Genomic DNA, 22,572 nt, shown 5'->3' on the forward strand with positions numbered 1-22,572 from the left:
TAAGACACTTGCTTTGCATGCACCCAATCCAGGTTCAATTCCTGGAATCTCATATGGTCCCCCAAATCAGCCAGAAGTAATTTTCAAGTTTTCAGAAACCCTGATCACAGCTTGTTGTGGCCCAAATATAAAAAGAAGGAAGGGAGGAGGTCTGGTAGGAGGGAAAGAAGAGACGAAAAAGAACAAAGGATTATTTTCAATAGAGAGTACTTCCTAAAAAGCAGTTTACTAAAGAATAGGAGAGTGGCCAAGTGGTTGGTATGCACCCCAGAGTTTAGACCTGTACAATGACATGACTAAATGTCCACTTGACCTTTAATTTTACCTGTTTTACTTAAGCTTTATTAAACATTCTATTGACTTTTTCCTTCTAGGATGGAGAAATACCGCTCTTTAACATGGTGAAATTACATTGTTATCAAAAATGTTTTAGCAGGCCAGAGGACAGTGCAGCAGTCAGGATGCATGTTTAGCATTTGCCTCACCCAGGCTCAATTTAAGAAAATCCCCACCAGCATCTCCTAATGTAGCCCGGGAGGACTCTGAACACCACAGAATGTCATCCCAGAGGTCCTCAGTACCCAAAGTAGTCCTGGAACTGTAGGAGCTGTGTCACACAGATTCCTCAGATCCTTGCAATGGCCCAATTGGCCAAGAATCACCAATGGGCCTGCTGCTTCCCTTTCTCCCAAAAAAACTTTTATAATTTCTATTATTGCGGAAATAAAATGTTTTCTAAAGAATATCATGGTGATTCAATTAAAAATTTATGAATTTAAAAAACTTTTAAATAATTAAACTTAAAAAAAATGTGAATATTGAATAAAAAAAAGAGGTCAGATCTACATACTCAAGCCAAAGTCAACAACAAAATCAAGAGACCCAAACTATAGCGAGGTAAACTTAAAATGGGCCTGTTACACTAGTAATCTGGGAGTCTAGGGGTGGAGGTTTGGGATGCATGAGGGGAAGTATGATGAGGGAGGTCAACAGTGGTGGTGGAAATGGCCCTAATTCACTGTCACTAAACACCTAAAATATAACTGTGAAAGACTTGTGATTCACAATGGCCTCAGTAAAATATTTTTTTAAGTATCATATGCTATATACATTTTTGTTTAAAAGAGAATAGATGTATGATAAAAATCTCATAATTTTTATGCCTGAGATTAATTTTATTCCACATGACATGATGTCATTTTTCACAAAGAAATAAAAATTAATTTTCTACTTGCTGAGATAATTTTGGCCCTTGATCTCTGGGGTAATATTGATGAACTTGTAGGGTAGAATTATTTCTTGAGAGGCAACTCAGATATATCATTACTATATAGTGATGTATAGTACCTCAAACTGAATTTAGTTTTCATGCGCTATACAAATGTATTCGAGATGATAAATGACAGTATTAATTATTTTCAGCTTCTCCAGGAAAGTTGAAGTCCCTTGATATTTATAAAGATTGAGCATTGGGCACAGGAAATGTACACTAGTGAAAGGATGGGTGATGGAATATTGTATGACTGAAACTCAGTCCTGAACAACTTTATTGTATACCTCACCATGATTCAATTAGAAACATAAAATATTAAAAAAGTAAAATCTAACTCCAATGGAGCATAGTCTTTAGGTTTTATTTTCCAGTTGTGTAGCACAAGATGGATTGGGCATAATTAAAACATTTTAAGTAGCTACATGTGACAGAATGTAAAAATGCATGTTTCTACCAAAACTGTTTATGGGAAATATTTAAAAGTAATACATTTTAGAGATAGTTTCTCATTTAGCAATTTGCTAACATTTAAATGGCTGGAGTGACAGGAATTATTTATAATTGCAGTAAAATTATAGCAAAACACATTTAGACCACATCTGAGACTTAGAGTAATTCTTGCAAGTTTGGAAAGTTGGCACCTAAAAGGAAATTATGTGTTGCACTTTATAATGAAGAAAAAACATCTTTTCTGAGATAAGATGGAATTTTATAATACAAATTTATTATACAGAATATAGGAAAATTAAAAACATTATTATGGAAGAGTATAACTAGAAAATTACAATAACTTGCTGCCTATTCAGTGCTTTTTTTGTTTTTTCTTTTGTGGGTGAGTGATACTTCTGTCAATACTCAGGGGTTATGCTTGCCTTTGCACTCAGGAACCAGTCCTGGAAGTTCTTGGGAGCACATGGGATGCTGGGTATCAAACCCAGGTTAGCTGCATGCAAGGCAGGTGCCTTATCCACTCTACTATCTCTCTGGCCCATAATTCAAATTTTTTGTTTACTTCAAAATCTCTTGGAAGTAAGAATTAACTTACATTTTTAAAAATCTGCTTTGAAATTTGTTTAAGGAATAAAAAAATGTAATCCTTACCATATTCAGCAAAAATCATATAGGAAATATATTTATTATGATCATTTTTAAAGCTATTGGTAAATTATAAAAGTAAAATTATGACTTATCAGGTAAGCTGAGCCTTAATTCATACAGCATGCATAGTGAATGACTGCCAAGCTGCAGGGATAAGTTATCTGAAGTGACATCTCTTGGCTGAGAGGAATTCCTACATTGAGTAACATGTCTTTTGGCAGGGTATATAGTTTTACAGAGAAATGGATTCCTAAAGGGTGTCTTGGAACTGTGAAATAGGGAGCCCTCAAGAAGTTCCCAAAAAGCCCCACAGCCCAGAAGCCAACTTTTTGCTTCTGTAACATCAAAATAGGAGTTATGTGAAGTTGTAGGCTCATTTATCTAGAGCATGTAGCATCTTTGGGAGATACATAAAACCTACTTTCATGTATTCATTATTGATTAATTTTCCTATCTAGACTCCAGAATTCTATTCCCAGGATTCTGATCAGAACATCATCCACTGTCTTTATCAGTCATGCTGATTCTCTCCACATCCCAGAAATTTTTCTATATGAAGTCTTGAATGACATGATCTTTCTTGACATGGTTCTAGACTTTTATTATCTGGGATAAAATACACTGAACTTAGGCCATCTGTCAGAATTTATTGATGACAACCTTGCTGCAAATGTCAGTGGCCTTTAGTTTACCAACATAGGATGAAGACCTGAAGTTTGTATCTTCCTCCACTTCTCTTAGAAAAAGTGACCTGTTGAAGTAATGAGAGATTTAAAATGGTGACATGTGGTTCCCTGAATTTGACTGTATAGCATTCATTTTTCATATTGAAGAAAAACTGTTTCTTGGCATTTTTTTAAACACTTGATATTTGAGAACACCCTTTTGGCTGTTCATTTACATCTGCCCTGAAAGTGATGTATCTGCCAGAATCCACCAAAAGGAATGAATTTTATGTGGGAGACAAATTTTCAGCCAAAGCATTGAAGCTAATTATCTCTCTCTCATTTTTTCGAATTGTTAAATGTTTCTTCCAAACATCAAAATTGAATACTAGTCTATAAAACCTAAAGTAAAATGACATGTCTATTTTGATTATAAGATGTTATTCATAAAAAAGAGCTTTTTTGGTATTCATATAAATATTTTCTGAAATTGGTATAAAGGTTGGATTTTTAAAAATCTACTTCTGATGTAGGAGTGTAACTCAGCTGTAAGCATTAACCTTGCTTAACACTCCATCCTCATCACTACAGATACACACACACACACACACACAATCCATTACTTGCTGAAAAATGTTAGAATGATTTTTTTCCTACAAGTTTATTCTTCCTGCTGTACCTTCACCATACTTGTGGAACCAACCCTGGCCTAATGGGTTTATTTCATTTTCCTTCCGATCTGTAGATAGACCCACTTCCTACATACAAGCAACTCTTTCCACCATCATAATTAGAATTGCAGCTCTGAAGAAATAATACAGTGCACAGGGATCTTGCCTTGCATGTGGATGACCTGATTTTAATCCTCTGTACCTCAGGGTCACCTGAGGCCCTCCATGAGGGATCCCTGCATGCATAGCCAGGAGTAGACCCTGAGCCTCACTGGTATGGCCCAAAATCCAAAAAACAAAACAAAAACATCAAACAATTAAATGGTATTATTTCGTTTTGTTTTGTTTTTTTGGTTTTTGGGCCATACCCGGTGACACTCAGGGGTTACTCCTGGCTATGCGCTCAGAAGTTGCTCCTGGCTTGGGGGACCATATGGGACGCCGGGGGATCGAACTGCGGTCCGTCCTAGGCTAGCGCAGGCAAGGCAGGCACCTTACCTCCAGCGCCACCGCCCGGCCCCTAAATGGTATTATTTCAATGCAAAATTTGAAAACTTTACTGGTGGTGATTTTAAATTTAAATATTGGTCTAACTTTTTATATTTAATAAGCAAGCATAGATGACTGAAACCATTAAGTTTGTAGGATGAGGTGAGATAAGAGATTATAGGACTAGTTAAATTCTTCTTTTGATTTTGATTTAGTATAAACTATCAGTGCCAATGAGAAAATTAAGAGCCATTTATTATTAAGTTATTAGTGAACAAACTATTGCAGAGGAATTTTGACTTGGATTCATCAATTGATGACTTTTGGGCTCATAATTTCAGCAAAGGACCTTCCTAAAGCTCTGAATTATGAGATATATAGTATTCATAAAATTCACAGTGATCTGTGAAGATAAAGTATAGGTTATCATTTTGAGCTCAAACTTTGAAGCTATTTTTTAGTTTTCAGCTTTTATTTGCAATGTTCCCTCTTCGCCCCCTCCACCTCCAGCAAGTTAAATAAAGCTCTGTGGTACTATGTTAAGGCCAATTATCATGAACCCAGTTTACATTGTATGTAGCTTTTTCCAGAAAGCTCATAGATCATATTTTTCCAAGTAATATTAAGATCCCTTTTGAGGTGCAATTGTGGTTTATCTGAAGATTCTCAAAGAGAAAACATTTGGTAGAAAGAGAACCGAGTTGACAGGGATGAGAAGTCAAATGTTCTGTTGAATGTTAATGGAGAGCTCTAAAATTTTATGATTCTAGTCCTGTTTCTGGCACAAAAATCTGTAAATTAAAGGAGGGAAAGAGAGAAAAAACTTGGCATGTAAAAGGGAATAGCCCTCTGTGCTCTGGCTTTGGCCTGCAAATGCCCTTGGCTGTCTTGATACATTTCTGCTTCCCCTTCCTAAACTGTTTAGAATTTCTTTCCACACTGGGTATGTGCATTCTTCCAGATGTGACTACCTACCACATTTCCCATGGACAAATCTAAAACGGGATGTTTTTTTCCTAAAAGACTTTTGGTCTTTCTATACTTTTGGTATAACTAAACTAATTTAGATTTGTGTGAGAAGAGCTATTAACTGCAAACAACCTTTTATGAGAACCCCACTATGGTTTAAAGTGAAAAGCGTATCTCATGGCTAAAGAATCTACCGTAATACCTTGGTATTTTAAAAGACATTGTTTCTACTTTCATTAGAAGGTTTAATAGATCTAGAATCTGGAGTAATAATATATTTTTAGAAATGTATCAGATTTTGGATTAAACTTGTATACCATTAGTTTATTAATGTAAATAACCCTATAAACACATTGGATATTTTTGAAATTACAGGTAAGTATGGTTGCTTAAAATATGTAATTTCACTTAATGTTATATGATTATGACTTAAGGATAGTACTATCTGGTCAAAAACACTGTTTTAAGTCTGTTTTTACCCTACATTTAACTGTATCTAAGAACTGGTGTTCTACCACACATCTAAATTCTAGATATAACTTCTAAAGATTTTTCCTTCAGTATATATTAAATTTATAAAAACAATTAAGTTTTAAAGGGCACCGTAGGGCATATCTAGGATATTCACTTGAACTCAACTGAAGAAAACAATTGAGTCCAACAGGAAAGCCAGGACTAAATGCTTGTGAGAAAAATATCCATAATCAGAACTTGCAATTTCTTCTTTTAATAAGTTATTTTGTTAAGAAGTTTTGTAGCTGTGCAACAGAAATACCCCCAAAACATATTCCACCAATTTTGTGTGATGTAATAAAAGTGAAATGAATCAGAGTCAAGGGATGGCTCATTAACATGGGAACTCTGTTCACCTTAATGGAGGCTTCCAGAACTTTCTCTACACTCTGTAATGACTACCACCTTCTAGAAACAGAAAGGTCTCTTACACAATTAATTATCCATAATTAAATTATCTATACACTCCTAGTTAGTTAAACCATTGGTGATGCTTATTTATTAAAAAAATTTCTTAAATTACCAAACTAAAGGCAGTTTGTTAGTGTAGATGTAGAAAGCTTTGCAAAACAATCAGATGTCAATTAGAATATAAAGTGGTCCAAGTCAATGGTATGGTCTCTATATTCTCTGGGAAGACACACATTATACAGGTTCTGGGACATGTCTGGCCTCTTGCATTGTTCCATGAATAGACAGTATGACACTCAATATACAAAATATTCTTTGGGAAGATCTTATTGTCTATTAGCAAGAGAAACTCTAGCAAACTAGTAAGTGTATAAATGAAGAATATAAGTATTGATCAGTGCCATGATGAAAGTAGATGTGTGAAAGAATTTACTGGAGGCTACAATATTTAAACTGAGGATGGCCTCTTTGAAGAGTTAAGTTGTTGGTATGGGACTTGAATAACCAGTAGCAGCATGATATGGAACTGAAAGAAAAACATTGGCATTATACCAAATAGCAATTAGTGTGACTTGTAGTTTGAAGTAGGTTGACAGAAGTGGTCAATAAAACTTTTATTTAGAAAACCAGGGATTTTAGATGCTACTAGGTGAAAAGATAGTCAAATTAAAATATCCTATAAGCACAGTGCATTGGTCATAGAGTAATGCAGGGAGATTAGGGAATTGGGAGGAAGGAAGAAAAACATTATCAACATATAGTATTTGGACAACCTGACTGTATTCAATTTAATATAATCTATTTCAACTTGGTCTTCGGGTTAAAGTATAATGAATGCTGAAGATATTATGTAAAGAGAATGAAGTGCATATAATGTAGTTTTATTGAATATCTATTTGTTTTGTTTGTTTCTATTTGGGAGCCACTCCTGGAAGTGCTAAGGTTTATCTCCTTGCTCTGTGCTCAGGGATCACACCTGGCAGCAGGCCTGAGGACTGAACCCAGATCTGCCACATACCATCTTTTCAGCCTCTTGAGTCTCTGTTCTAAGTAAAAAAAATATGAATTTCAAGATTCTTTAAAATGTTTTATTTTATTGACATAACAAAAATTGTATCTATGCACTATAAAAGGTTTACTTCAATATGTATCAGTTGGTCTAGTTACCTGTTTTCTTTTTTCACAGGCTTGTTTATATTTGTGTTCCACTGTGCTATGAAGGAGAACGTACAAAAACAGTGGAGGCGACATCTCTGTTGTGGTAGATTTCGATTAGCAGATAACTCAGGTAAAGGGGCACGTTAATATTAGCTTTACTCAATAAGAGGAGGTGCAGATAGAGGTCATTTGGTCTTCTGATGTTAGAACAACCCAGTTCCAGTGGTAGCAAATTCTAAAGTTGGACCATTAAAACTATGATAAATGTGAAAAATGTGTATTCAGACCTCCTGTATACAAAGGAGAAATACAAATTCCAACTAGGTTGAAAGAGTGATCTGAGATTTTATTGGGAAGTGTGTTTGGGCCATATTTAGTGTTGCTTAGGGGTTACTCCTGACTATGAGCTCAGGAATCACTCCCAGTAGAATTAAGGAGACCATTTGGGATGTTAGGGAATCAAACTGGGTCAGCCACTTGCAAAGCTAGTATTTTGTACTACTTTATCACTCCAAGATCATTCCTAAGACTTTATGTTTAATAAAACAATTCAGACAACATGTCCTATTTCCATTTAAGTTTTTTTAATCCTAGTCCAAGGCTAAGCCATTTTCCAAAATAAAATGTACAGGAATTTATAAAATGATACAGAAAAAGTTTAGTTTTTTCCTTTTTAACTAGTGTCATCAATGATTCTTTTACGTCGCATATATATGTATCTATACATATACACAAAGTCAATGTTCTCTTTGGTTTATTATTATGAACATTGAATTCTCTGAATATATGATATAAATAATTTAGTGCTAATTCATCACAGCAGAAACATAAGTCTCTGTAATGCAGATTCATGGAGAACGCACTTTTTCCCCCCCCAGATTGGAGTAAGACTGCTACCAATATCATCAAGAAAAGTTCTGATAATCTTGGAAAATCTTTGTCCTCAAGCTCCATTGGTTCTAACTCAACCTACCTTACATCTAAATCTAAATCTAGCTCTACTACCTACTTCAAAAGGAATAGTCATACTGGTGAGTCATTCTGTACTTGGTAAATATGCTATCTGACATAATTTTCACCAAGTTTTCACAGAAAATCAGCAGACTTTCAAGAAAATTGGACAGTGTCCAGTAAGGTGCTTATTTTAGATTCATGAAAATCAATATTTATTTGATGACCTTATTTGAAACCTTTTTGATTGAAAAAATACCCAAACACAATGAAAAAGAGTGTCAGGAGGATTGGTCTATACTAGGAAACTTTTCACAAAGAAGGAGCACAGTCAGAGAAGGGACCACTTTGACAGTGATAGTTGAAAGTGATCATTCTGGACAAGAACTATGTGCTGACAGGAGGTAAAGTGATTATTTATGGTGCCCTCTCAGTAAGTGTTGCAAACCATGATGCCTAAAAAAGGGGGAGGAGAGGAAGGAAGAGGAAGAGAAAAAGAAGAGAAAGATAATTTTGCAGTGGAGGCAGATAGAAGGGTGTGCAGGAATACAGAAGAAAAATAGAAGATATTGATAGCAGGAAATGAACATTTGTGAAAGGAGGGCTGTTGGAAAGGAGGGCTGTATAGAACTCAATGATCAACAACTATTTAACCATGTTTTATAGTGATTCAAAACTAAAAAATTCTGAAAGCATATAGTAGCTTAGAACAGCAGGTTTTTAAATTTCTTGAAGTCAATAATTAATAGAACACTAAGGAGTCTTTTCCACAATAAGATGCAGCGGTGAGCCAAATTTACAAACAATTTCTCTGACATCAGAGGTCTATGTCTCCAGGCCTCTTCTGTCTATTTGGTTGTTTTCTGGCACAGAATAATTTTACTCATGAGAATGATGTTTCCCTTTAGTCAACCAACATAAAATTAGACCACTTGGTTGGGAATTTGCTCTTCTGTTTTACTTTATCAGACCCTTGAGGTCAAATGGGTTCTTAACAACTAATATGTTTCTATTTATGGCATAGATTTTGTTTTCTAATTAAGTGGAATTCATATGGCTTTTGAGCTAGCCACATCTCTGTAAGACTGCTAGCAAAACCGGGTCTCTTGGAGAATGCAAAAATTCACTTATCATCATAGTTATCTAGTTGGTTTACTTCTTGAAATTGATCTAGAAATTCATATGTTTATGGTATAGATAATGTCTTCTAAGAGCATTCCTTCAGAAAAAGTGGATCCTTCAGGTAAATTTTTGTTACATTTATAAATGCATGATTTTTCTGCAAGGTAATAAAAAGATATTTGCATGAATCAAGCTAAGATCCCTGCTGTGCCAGCAAATTTGCTTTTTCTTTACAATACTTCTCAGCTAGCAAAATGACATTCCTGCACTGAACTGGAAGTTCTGAAATTTCAAATCATCTTCAGCTATGCTGGCTCTGCTCTGCATGGGGGTATCTGCAAGCCACTTATTCTAGGCACTGTTCAATTCTCCAGTTAGTGGCTCACTTATCGTATACTATAACAAAATAAAGTAGTACTTGAGAGGCTTATTATAGAAAATCAAGTTTTTATTTTTTCATTTTTTATACTTCTATCTATTGCTATTTATTTATTTAGTAAATGTACCATGGCATAGCCAATGAGGAGTTACTGGATATATCATTGTACACTAATAGGATATGTAAGAAAAATATTGCCAATTCTAAGCCTGCTTTTTGAGAATTTTTATTTGCTTGAAATTTCAGCTAACTTGAAATAATAGTTTATTTCCCTAGTCCCTGGTTTTCCAACTTAAAATTGAAAATATAAATCTGTTTTTCTCACAATTTGAAATATAACCAAAAGACTGGGCACAACATGAGAATAGTATATATACTGACATTCAGCATTTATTCAAATGTTCACTTCGATTAAAGACAACAAAAATTAAGTCATATATTTGAAATAAAGTTTATCAAAATCTCTAGAAAGCAACAATTTGACTGGAAGTTGCCATTGTAATAAATGTAACATATTTCCTTGAAGTTTCTAGAAAAAAATTTGAATCAAGTGCAAATTGTTTATTATTAAGATTGAAATCAAAAGAAAAATCTGCAATGGAAAGCCAGTAACTAGTGAATATATGAACTGAATGAAAGCACGAAACCAATCAGCTTGCTCAGAGCCAAGTGGAGACAGGCCTTATTGTAAATTTCTGAGCCTTTATCTCTTCAGCCTTGTGTTTTAAGTTTTTATGCTTTAGTCTGCCCATCTTCCCAGAAGTCTGTTAGTTTTTAATTCTTCCATCAGCATGAAATGAGTAGAATATTTCCTTTAGTGAACTTTATTTTATTTAGTGTTAACCCAAATAAAACTATTGAATAATTTGAGTTATTTACAAATATAGCAGATATAAAGATAATGGCTTTGGCTAATCACGAGTAAACTGTTTTTACTTTATTCTACCTGCTGTATCCAGTTTACTCAAAGCATTAAAGTATGGGATGACCATTTTAGAGCCTATATACCTAACAATAAGTTTTTCAGGGTAATATTGTTTTTCTTCCCCTTGGTAAAGAGAAAGCTACAACTGTAGGTTACTGACTATATTTTATAGAAGTTCCCATTTACTCCTTCATTACCATAAAGTATTTATGGGTTTTTCTTTATCAGTATGTTGAAAGGAATGAGGAAAGCTAAAAGATATTAATGGACTACATGAAGGCAACCACATATATATTTGCAGATCATAGAATTTTATTAAGATTGAAAAGATTATCTAAGCCAGTATTAGAAAGAAAATTTTTGATCTATGGAAGCATCATTTAAATATTTAATACTGAAAAATTTGGAAAAGTAATTTAGTTGATATTTTACTATCTGACATTATTAAAATAAGTAAAACATCCATCTGAGACAATAGTAGAGTTAAAAATTATTGTGGAAAATATAATTTCATTTTCTGCAATTTATAAAGAATTAGTAAAAATTATTTTTCTACATTCCAAATATTTCATTAACAGAGGTTTATTGGGAAAATGTGTTCAAAGTATTCTTTCTTATATATTTTGTTCAGTTTTGTTATCCAAAGAACTTTGAATATTATTTTATAAAATAGTTACTAAATCATATTTTATATACTTACTATGTGAAACTTTTAAAAAGTAGAGAAATAATGTAATAAATCTGTATTCCTGAACTGATAGTTGCCAACCTTACATAAATTATTTGGACAACCATATATAATTAGCATTTATTATATAAATATTTTAGTTTCATTTATTTGGGTTTTGGGAGACATATTTAGGAATGGGTTGGGTCACATCCTACAATGATCAGGAGTTATTCCTGGAACTGAGCTCAGGAATTCCTGAGGAATTTCTGGCACTGAGCTCAGTCCCTGAGCAATGCTCAGGGGACCATATAAGAGGCCAGGAATCAAATTTAGGTCAGCTGTATGCAAGGCAAGTGCCATACCCACTGTACTATTTCTCCAACCCAAAAGAATCATTTATTTGTTAAATAACCTAACCCATCCTCTTTAGAGTCTTTGTCTCATGAGCTTGTGGTGATTTTCTAACATTTAAGAGAATATGTGGGCTTTTTGAAAAATGATAAATGGTTCTTGGAAAATTTCTTTGAATACATGTTAACCGAAAACACTAGATGACAAAATAATATTCATTCATGCTTAGAAATACACTTAAAAAGTGAAAAGTACAAGATTTTTGTGCTGCCTGTGACCTCATCTAAGTAAGAGCCCAAACTTTCTGTTCTTCATGTACTTTATTGTGAGAAGAGAGTTCACAGCGGGAGGCATTGGAAGTATCTCTAATTCATCGTGCAGCCTAATTTCTTGTGTCATTTCTTACAGACAATGCTTCCATGGACAAGGCCTCTTCAAAACTGACCCATGTTGATGGAGAGCAAACATCAATCATCCCTGTTCATCAGGTCATTGATAAGGTTAAGGGTTACTGTAGTGCTCATTCAGATAACTTCTATAAAAATATTATCATGTCAGATACTTTTAGCCATAGCACAAAGTTCTAATGACTCTAATAGAAGTGGAATCAGAAATGTGAAGACCTGTGATCAGTGAAAACTAGGAGCAGTAGATGCTATTGTCTAGAATTCTTCAGCTCTGTTTCTTTTTTCTCAAGGATACTTTATCAAATTCAAAAACCTGTTTTCAGTATATTTACTATGGGGACTTTTGTATAATTTTCCCCAAGCTGTAAAGTTTCCTTTATACTGTGAGATTGCTGTCCACTGTGTTTTCTTATTTAATAGTAATTAAAATATAGTTTCCAAATGAACATTGATTTCTACGCATGTTAATCCAGATTTTGGAAACAAAATTTTAAATAGTTGAAAAGAAAGTCAGCTACTAAGTAGTAATTAAGATGTAGTTTCCTTTTGATTTCTACTCATGTTAATCCAGATCTGGGCAAATATTTTTTTTTTAGTAGTTGGAAACAATTTCAAATTTATAGTAACTGGGTACGGCATAATGAATTGTAACATGGAAACATTTTCATATGGTTTTCAAATGCTAAGTAAAATTCTACTTTCAGTTCTAATCATGCAGTTCTTACTTTCATTTTGCCACTCAGTAGAAAGTTGCAGGAATTTAGCTGTGAGGCCAAAGATTAGTTTAGCTAAACTCAAGAATAATACCAATTTAGATTATATGCTTCCCCCTTATTAAAGTAGAATTGTGTTATCTAGGATCTTGGGTTATTTTTCATTCATGTCACCATTACATACATTGTAAGTTTTTGCATTGTTGCCATAGATCTTTTGTACATATTTATTTATTTATGTTTATACATGTCAGCTTGTTGCTTTCTATTTCCTGATTGTTATTTTAATTAACTTCCTGTTGGAGAGGTTGTATATATTTCTGGAAAATACTTTGTGAAATTGATTGCTGTAGCAGTGTCTTTGACTATAATGAATACTGTGACTGTGAGTGAAAATTAGGGTAGTAATAGTAAGAATCTCTGAGAACTGACTTGCCATTTTATTCAAGTGGAAAGTGTTTTTCAAATAAATACTTACATTATTTGTGTTCCAAGTTATTCAGTTCCTTTATGAGTGAATGTTTTAATTTCAGACACAAATAGGAAAAGATTACTTGACAACTGGAAAATAACCTGCCACCTACTAAACTAATTAAGCTAGTGACAGGGGTCACAAAACACTAAGAATGAACATGTTCCAGAGATCCATTTGACTGAGACTTGTCCATTTGGAAATCTCTAAATTGTCTTAGATCATTGATACAAAGTTGAGTTCAGTAGTAGATTGTAAAAAAATACATGTTTCTCTTTGGACTTCAGAAACGGGGTAAGATTAATAATCATACACAGGCAGTGGGAGTTTGGGATGCTTTTCTCTCATCTATAGATACTACTTGCATCTTGGCAGACCTAGAAAATGACACAATTAACCAACTTCACTTGCATGATCAAGCAGAACCTCCACACTTCCTGTAGTTATTTGGGATAACACTTTTCAGCGGAGAGCCAAAGCCTAGTTTGGCTTATGGCCCCACTTGGTGCTAAATTGTGAGGTGTGTTGCCTGGTCACTGTTCAGTCAGGTCTGTGGGCCAAGGTTTACATCTCCCAGCCAAGCCACATTAAGAAAACAGACAAACAGCTGCAGAAGGTTTCAACCACAGTCATCAAGGTCTAGGTTGCTTCAGAAACCTTTTGGGAGTGACTGTAGGAGTAGATGGGAAAAAGTTATTTAACTTGCAGGCTGACCTGTCTCTGCAGAATTTTAAATCTGAAGAAGGAGGCCTTTATAAGTTCAGAAATTTTGAAGAATTTCTGGTCTTCAATTGAATAATCCTCTAGTTCTCTCATATAAAAGCATCAAATCTCTCTCACCTTCTCACTGCTTCTTTCCTTTCTTTTTATTCTCTAACCACTTTAGTTTTACTTCTTTTCTTCCTTTATCTCTTTCTTTATCCTGTATTTTAAGAATAATTAATTTATTTCTTTTTCTGCGACTTCAGAGTAAAAATAAAATAAATGTTTGCATTGTACTTTGTGACTTGATTATTTTTAAGAAAAATATTATCAAATAATTTGATCTCACTGTGGAAAAAAATGCAAGTCTATAAATACATTTGGATTCTAGGTGCTTATTTGTTCCTCCTAATCATTTTCATCACTATTAAGTGAAGGGTGTGGATAGTCCAGTCTTCCATGTAAGGAAGTTGGTGAAATTCAAATCAGAATTCAAACCTAAGTCATTCTGACATTGTGCTCATTTTTCTATATCCATAGTAATCCATGGATTACTCTGGTAATCCATGGTAATCCCTCCCAAAACTGATGAAGGAAGAAGCTCACAGGTATGTGTGTCAGATAAAATAATTCCTAAACTAGAGAATCAGTGATGACTTCATCATTAAGTTCTGACAGGTTTTGATTGTTGGCTCTTTGGAGTAAGAAAAATTATTCTAGGTATGGGTTTTGGAAAGTCCAGACTTAAGAGGGAGCAAATTGAGGTGAACTGGGCAGCAGATGTAGGAAAAGGTTTGTGAATGGATGATGGAGTCACAGTGTAAAACCAAGTGTCTGGCAGGGATGGGGAGAGGTTGCCTGCAGGCCCAAGGCGCACATTCAATCTTCTGGGTAGGGAAGGAAACAGATCCTAGTTGGGTTTTGGAAATATTACTGAAAGAAGGGTATTAAAAAGTAAGAAGAGAGGCTAGAGTGATAGTACAGTGGATAGAGAGCTTTCTTTGCTTGCAACTAACCCAGGATCGATCCTTAGACTCTCATATGGTCCTCCAACCCACTAGAATGACCCTCAGGTCAGAGCCAGAAGAAAACCCTGAGCACTGATAGATGAGGGCCAAAAACGAAAGAAAGAGAAAAGAAAGAAAGGAAGGAAGGAAGGAAGGAAGGAAGGAAGGAAGGAAGGAAGGAAGGAAGGAAGGAAGGAAGGAAGGAAGGAAGGAAGGAAGGAAGGAAGGAAGGAAGGAAGGAAAGAAGGAAGGAAGGAAGGAAGGAGAGAGCAAGGGAGGGAGAAAGGGAGGAAAGAAGGAAGGTAAAAGAAAGAAAGAAGAAAGAAAGAAAGAAAGAAAAAGAAAGGAAGGAAGGAAGGAAGGAAGGAAGAAAGGAAGGAAGAAAGAAAGAAGGGAGGGAGAGAGCGAGGGAGGGAGAAAGGGAGGAAAAAGAAAGAAAGAAAGAAAGAAAGAAAGAGAAAGAAAGAAAGAGAAGAGAGAGAAAGAAAGAAAGAAGAAAGAAAGAAAGAAAGAAAGAAAGAAGAAAAAAGAAAGAAAGAAAGAAAGAAAGAAAAAGAAAGAAAGAAAAGAAAGAAAGAAAGAAAGAAAGAAAGAAAGAAAAGAAAGAAGAAAGAAAGAAAGAAAGGAAGGAAGGAAGAAGAAAGGAAGGAAGAAAGAAAGAAAGAAGGGAGGGAGGGAGAGAGTGAGGGAGGGAAAAAGGGAGGGAGAAAGGGAGGAAAAAGAAAGAAAGAGAAAGAAAGAAAGAAAGAAAGAGAAAGAAAGAAAGAAAGAAAGAAAGAAAGAAAGAAAGAAAGAAAGAAAGAAAGAAAGAAAGAAAGAAAGAAAGAAAGAAAGAAAGAAAGAAAGAAAGAAAGAAAGAAAGAAAAAGAAAGAAAGAAAGAAAGAAAGAAAGAGAAAGAAAGAGAGAGAGAAAGATAACAACAACAAAACAAAGGTAGAGGGAGCAGAATGAGGATAGAACATTAAGGCCATTTGAAAGATGAATATGGAGATGGCAGATCTCAAAGAGGGCCACTCCTGCCATAGACTTCAAAACCACAGCACCCCACCCTTTGAGAAGTAGTGAAGGCAGCTTTGAATCTTAAGGACTGGGGTTTTCAGAAGCCTTGGGATTAGAAGAGATGAGAAACAAAGGGAGCTTTTCAAGAGGTTCTAAAAAAGTTGTTTATGTCAAGTAATGTGGTGAAAGAGGAAAAGAGGGAGGTTGGCTGGTTGATTTATGGAGTATAAACATGAAAGATGTCTTAGGGAGTTTGTTTTTCATTTATTTCTGAGTGGGCTGCAGTATTGAAGGTAGCAGAGGAGAATGAGGGAAAATGTGGGTGCTGGGTCCAGAAAGTTTTGCCTGTGACCTAGGAGTCTTGAAGGGTGGGTCTGGACAAAGAGAAATGGTTCTGTTTCCTTCAAAAGTGGGAGACTGATTACTAGGACCAGACAAGGAAATATGCAGTGCCTCTCAATTATTTTCTGTCATGCCCCCCCAAAGAAGAAGAAAATATTTTTGTGCCCCCGCGCAACTGTAAATATTATATTTATTAAAAAAAACTTTAACCTGCAAAACAAAAATGTATAAAATAATTTGAGCTGATTTTTAAATCAGAGGTGATATCTGGATTAATGGCTACAATGAGCTCGTTTTGCAAACGCATAGCTTTTCGAAGCAGAGTTTGAAGCAGGACACAGCAACTCTCAGCTCCAGAGACATACAGAGACATAAACACGGGGCTTAGCTTGTTATGACAGTGTTTGCCGAGGTCAAACGCACCCCCCTTTATGGAGACTCTATTTGAGAAGCACTGGTATAGAGAGACATAGAGGAATGCTTGTTGATTTTTCCTCTTTCCTTTTTTATTTCTTTTTTTAAAGGGGGGTTGTTACAGAATAGAGATCTGAGTAAAATTTGAAAAGATTTGAAAACACTTTCCATACAGTCCAGGGTTTGCTCAGTAATTCAGGGTCTGTTTTCACAGTCATGTACCAGACCATCAATAGTCAAAGAAAAGAAGAGGAATTTGTCTAAAAATAAAGTCACCTTGGGGCCAGAACAATAGCAGAATGGGAGGTCGTTTGCCCTGCATGTGGCCAACCCTTTGGACCCTGGGTTGATTCCCAACATCCCATATGGTCCTTCCCAAGCTGGTCAGGAGCGACTTCTGAGCACAGAGCCAGGAGCAATGCCTGAGCTCTGCCGGGTGTGACCCAAAAACCATAATAAATAAAATAAAAATAAAAAAATAAAATCACCTCATAAAGGACACAATTCTTGAAGAAATTGCATTACATTATGTAACAGTGTTTGTGCTAACAGTAGTGTTTATAATATGTATCAAAATCTCATTAAAATATAGGATCTGTTCACATTAAATAAACACAAAATTTTCTTAGGGGAAAAAATAGGATATGTTTTGAAATTAACCATTAGCTTCAAAATAGAGCCCTTAATATTAAAATTTCTGCTCACATAAAAATGTATTTTTAAATATTGCGACTCATTTGATGATGATGGATTATTTTAGGCCTTTGGGCTCCAAAACATTCTGGGATTGATAGTACATACAGCAGATGGGGGAACTGGCCTTACATTCAGCTGACCCTCATTTAATCCCTGACAACACATCTGGTCTCTGATTTGATCCTGAGTCAAAGCCAGGGGTAAGTTCTGAGCACCCTTGGGCATGACCCAACCTCCCCATATGTGTATGGACTTTTATACAATACAATGTTAATATGAAGTTATAATACATTTTATACTTTTATTTTATTTTTATTATTCTCATAGCTAATGACATTTTGCCAGCCATGCAACAGGTTCTTGTTCAGTGTTCACTAAATTAAACTGAAGTTGTTTTTATTAAACCACTAAATTAAATGGAATTTTTATTTTAATTTATTTTAATTGAACCACTAAATTTTAATTATATTTTTGTTAAACCACTAAATATTAAACCACTTTTTTGATATTTTAGAAAAATATAATCAGTTTGAATTCTGTTGAGTTTTAAGGAACATGGAATAGAAATAAAAAATAAAGAAAAATGATCACTATGACATTTAAGCATATCATTTATTCTATTTTATCCCCATTGCAATATGTCACTTTATATGGTGCAGGAAAGTGGTCAAGTCTGGAGTAAGTATATAGCTCTTTTTAGGGAACTGTCTGATGATTTGAACTGATTCAAAATTAAGAGATTTAATGTACATTTACATATGGTCTTCATGGAGACTGGAGCTGAGAGTATGTCAAATTTTTAAGAAATCTTAGACCAATAGGCACAAATCATAGACAAAAAGAAGTCAGTTTCTGGACCAGAAGGTAGTATGACAGTTATGCTATATGCCAGATGCAGTTTTGGCTTTGATAGCTCTATTGAGTGATGAACAATATTCCATTGCCTGGGTGCACCAGAGATTATTAATCTATTTACTGACTGTACAACTGCTTGCTTCCAAGAACATCTTGCTTATTTTGGAAATCATGAGTAAACATCAGTGTGCAAGTGTCTGTGTAGACATGTTTTTAATTTCTTTAGGTAAATACTAGAGTATAATGGCTGTATTATTTGATTATGTGTGATTTTGTAAAACTTCCAGAGTATCTTACAAAGAAATTATATTTGCCAGACTGTCTTACAAAGAGATGATATTATTGTGTTTTGTCTCACCGCATAATTGCAGAAGCAGCCTCCTTTCCTCTGTGAGATCTTTTCTTTCTCATTCAGTGTTGCTGTTTTACATGAGATGTTAAGTTACAAAAACAGCAATTCTGGCCTCAACTGAAAGCTAACATACCTGCAGTTTTTAATACTGTGTAACTGTGGTTTCAATGTGTCTTAATTTAGATTTTTGAGAAAGTGGCTCTGATCACTGTGATGACTCAGTTTGTGCAAGTGCTCAAAAACTATAATTATGACAAAAGCTGCTGAGCTACATAAAACTATATAGTTCACCCATCAATGAAAGCTATAGACCATGAGCAGGGCATGGAGGTTATAAACTTTTATTTCAGAAAGGATTCTTAGAGTGTGTTTTATTCAAACAACTGGATTGTTCAAAAATATTAAAAAGTGCGATTTATCAACTTGTGTGAAAAGATTTATCCAAACGTGTGATTTCACTGTACCAACTTGAGTCATCCAGGAAGCAGAATCTATTTATAACATCAAGAAATTTATTTAGAATTGCACCTTTGGGGAAAAAAAATAAAAAAGGAAACAAGAGTGTGAGGTGTCACACCTGCAGAAGGAATCCAGAGGAAGCAGAATCAAGAGCTTCAGGGGCAGAGGAACAAGAAAGAGCTCTGGCACAAGCATCTTTTGGGGAAAAGGCCTTGTTGGTTATACATGACCTAGTCTTGTTACTCCTACTTTGCTGGGGTCCTGACTCAGCAAGTGGAGGTTAGTTGAGCCTACTCATTGAAGTAAGTTCTCGTGGGAAATCACAGTGAATGATGTACCTGTAGGATTATACTTAAAAATTCAGGTATATAGTATGGCCAGAGGACTGTTTAAATCATGGTCAAAACTAAGTCACGTTGGTGGATAACTATCAGACACTGGCAGTATTTCCTTAATATAGACTACCATTAGGCAGTGGCTCCCTAACTTAACCTTACAATAAGAAGATATTTTAATAATAAAAAAGAGAGTTTAAAGAGGATCTGTGGACTATATATAAATATATAAACATGAAATATAAATAAACAAAGGGGATAGACAATGTCGAACCATAGAAATCCTTGGACTTGACTACAGATCTATTGCCAGGCATTAGGGAAAGGAGGCTTGGGCAGAGGGTGTGGTGGGGAAGAAGAGGTAACTAGAATTGGCATAAGAAAGATAATGTCTGGCTGGGAGAGGGAGAAGAACATCTTTCGCATTTTGGTGCTGATAAAGATGCAGTAACTTTGTATGCCAAAAAACAACATTCACATTACATATTGCAGCATGTTACTTCAATTGCAATAAATGAAGAAAAACTTCATATATTAATTATCCACAGTTTCCTGTAAGATGACACTCAGCTATTAACCCAAAACAGAGGCATTCCCTCATCTTCCTCTTTCCCATAAACCTCTTCCTTTGATATGTAAAAGCCCACCTGGACCATACTCCACCCAGCACAGCCTAGTTGGATAGGTATTAGCTTAATAAAGAAAGAGGCAGTTCTGGCTTTTGGCTCAGGCAGAGACCTCGAGGTGAAAAGCCACTGACTCCATGATTCTTTCCTGACTGACTTGCTTTATTAATCCTCTGCCACTACCCTGTTTCTACAGATATATCTGTTTAAGGGTTAGAAATACACATATGGGGTGATTCCATAATGTGGGATTAATTTTACAGTTTCCTTTATCTAATTTTTACTATATGAAATCAACAGACGCTTTAGAAACTGCTGTATTGAACAGTTGAAAATTTATTTTAATCCCCACTTGATAAATATATTGAGTGTCTTTGACTATTAAGTTGCTGAGAGAACAGTAGTAATTTGGATAACAAAAATTCAATATTCTTAACACTTGCTTAGTGTCAACTCACATTAAACTTGGGTGTTTTGGTTAACTGAACACAAATAAAAAAATGTTCTCCAAGCCTACTTATTTTCCTGGGTTTGTCTATCGAGATTTTCTGACAAGTGACTAAAACATACTATAGCCTGGAATGAGGGAATAAACTAGGTAGTGATGATTGATAAAGATATTAACTCGAGAATACAGTAATATAGAATTCTTGTTTAATTTTAGAAAGAGGACTGATCCTTTTTTTTTTTATCAATGTCAATAGATAGAGGTAAGGTGTCTGCCTTGCGAGCCTAGCCAAGAAAGGACCATGGTTCGATCCCCCGGCATCCCATATGGTCCCCCCTGAAGCCAGGGGCAATTTCTGAGCACCTAGCCAGTAATAACCCCTGAGCATCAAATGGGTGTGGCCCGAAAAACCAAAAAAAAAGAAAAGTGAATTTATTCATTTGAATATACACCTTAGTTCCAGCCCACCATTACCTAATATGGTGGGTAAAATCAAATAGAGAAAATGCATATAATATTATGTAAGAGTACTGTGCCCCCAAATAGGAATTTTAAATAAGTAGCTCAATGCTCAAAGTTATAGAAACTGAAAGTAAGATTACATTTTTTAGATTACATTTTTTAAACTTTTTTTATTATTAAATTTTTTATTTAAGCACCATGATTACAAATATGATTATAGTTGGGTTTCAGTCACAAACAGAACACCTCCCTTCACCAGTGCAACATTTCCACTCCTAATCCCCCCTCCCTACTTCCCATCCCCTGCCTGTATTCGAGACAGGCATTCTACTATAGTTTTTTTTTTTTTAAGTTCAGTAAGCTGGGTTTTTTTTCTTTCTTAAAGGATAAGTGTTAAAAAATACAGTAAGGTGTGAAAGTGGCAATCGTCATTGTTTGCATAGGCCCAGCAAAATATGGGAAAACAGAAAAAATATCCTTGGCCTTATTACAAGGAGGCCTTGCCCCAGAAGTTTATTGGCATAAGACCAACTCTGGGCTCCAGGCATACCAGTCCATCTAACCTCTGAGTCATTCTCCATAGTCCCGGTAAAACTTTTTCACACTTTAGCTGTTATTGGTGTCAGGTTCCTGTTTTTAAAGATTCTGGATTCTGTGCATTTCCTTTATCGAAGTCAGGCTGACGTGGAGCATCCTCTAGCTTTATCTCACCATTAGATGCTGAGAGACCTGCCCTGCAAGCAGGTTGTTGCTAAGTCATCTGGGTGTTGAGAGCACTCTTTGAAGTCAGTCAATACCAGAGCAGTGGTAGGGTCTACTCTGGTAGAGGTTTGCTTCCTGGTAATGTTATAGACAAATGTGGTTGTTTCCATAGATGATATCCATTGTTCAGGGGTTTATGGGCAATACCCATTCTTCTGAGACCTAAGCCAAATCATTATGCCAGTGTTCAGGGTATAAGGCCTAACTGCATTACAAACTTTGTGTTCCCATCTCTATTATATAAGAACTTGTTTGCATATGTATTATTTTTCCATTTTAATGTGCCTTTGCAAAAGAGAAACAATGCCATAAGGTATTGTTGGTGCATCTGGGGGCCGAGGGATCAAGTGCAAAACTCCCTATAACTTGATTCTAACATAAATTCTATACAGAGATATTCTTCTACCAGAATTGCTTATTGAACAGATCTCAAAGGGGAAAAAGTAAACAAACAAACAAAAAAAACAGTAGGCAAACATGTCACTATATAAGAGAATATTCAGAAAAGAATTATAGATGTTAAGGGAATACATCTGAGATATACAAAGGAGATACATATGAGAATTAGTAGGAAGGGACATTCACCAGTCTGCTTCCCCAATCCACCCCTCTGCTGCAGGGGGTGGGGTGGGGGAGGCCTGGGGTCCCCTTTAAACTGCTTGCAGGAACTGACCTTGCAGGCACCCTGAGGAAGCTGCCTGGGGTAACCCTGGGGTCTGGGAGGAAGGAGAGAGAAGGCTGTTGGGTGGGGGGGGGGGCAACTGAAGGCTGCATCTTCCCCTAAGCTTGGCCAAAAGCCTACAGCATGGAGCCATATCATTCCCTGTGTTGCCTGCTGAAGCTTCTGGCTCCCAGAGAAGATCCTTAATTATGCT

General features: G+C 35.4%; 1 protein-coding gene across 1 annotated transcript in view; it reads left to right on the plus strand.

The window, feature by feature from the left end:
* The window catches only part of ADGRG6 (adhesion G protein-coupled receptor G6), a 176,877-nt gene extending 164,455 nt beyond the window's left edge, over positions 1–12,422 (plus strand). The window contains exons 22-24 of the mRNA XM_049789320.1: positions 7,276–7,377; positions 8,126–8,278; positions 12,054–12,422. Coding sequence (XP_049645277.1) covers positions 7,276–7,377; positions 8,126–8,278; positions 12,054–12,232 — 434 coding nt within the window. The 3' untranslated portion in view covers positions 12,233–12,422. The remainder of the gene's footprint in view (positions 1–7,275; positions 7,378–8,125; positions 8,279–12,053) is intronic.
* The last annotated feature ends 10,150 nt before the right edge of the window (positions 12,423–22,572 follow it).

The sequence above is a fragment of the Suncus etruscus genome, chromosome 15 (genome assembly GCF_024139225.1).
Source record: "Suncus etruscus isolate mSunEtr1 chromosome 15, mSunEtr1.pri.cur, whole genome shotgun sequence".
NCBI classification, from domain to species: Eukaryota; Metazoa; Chordata; class Mammalia; order Eulipotyphla; family Soricidae; genus Suncus; species Suncus etruscus.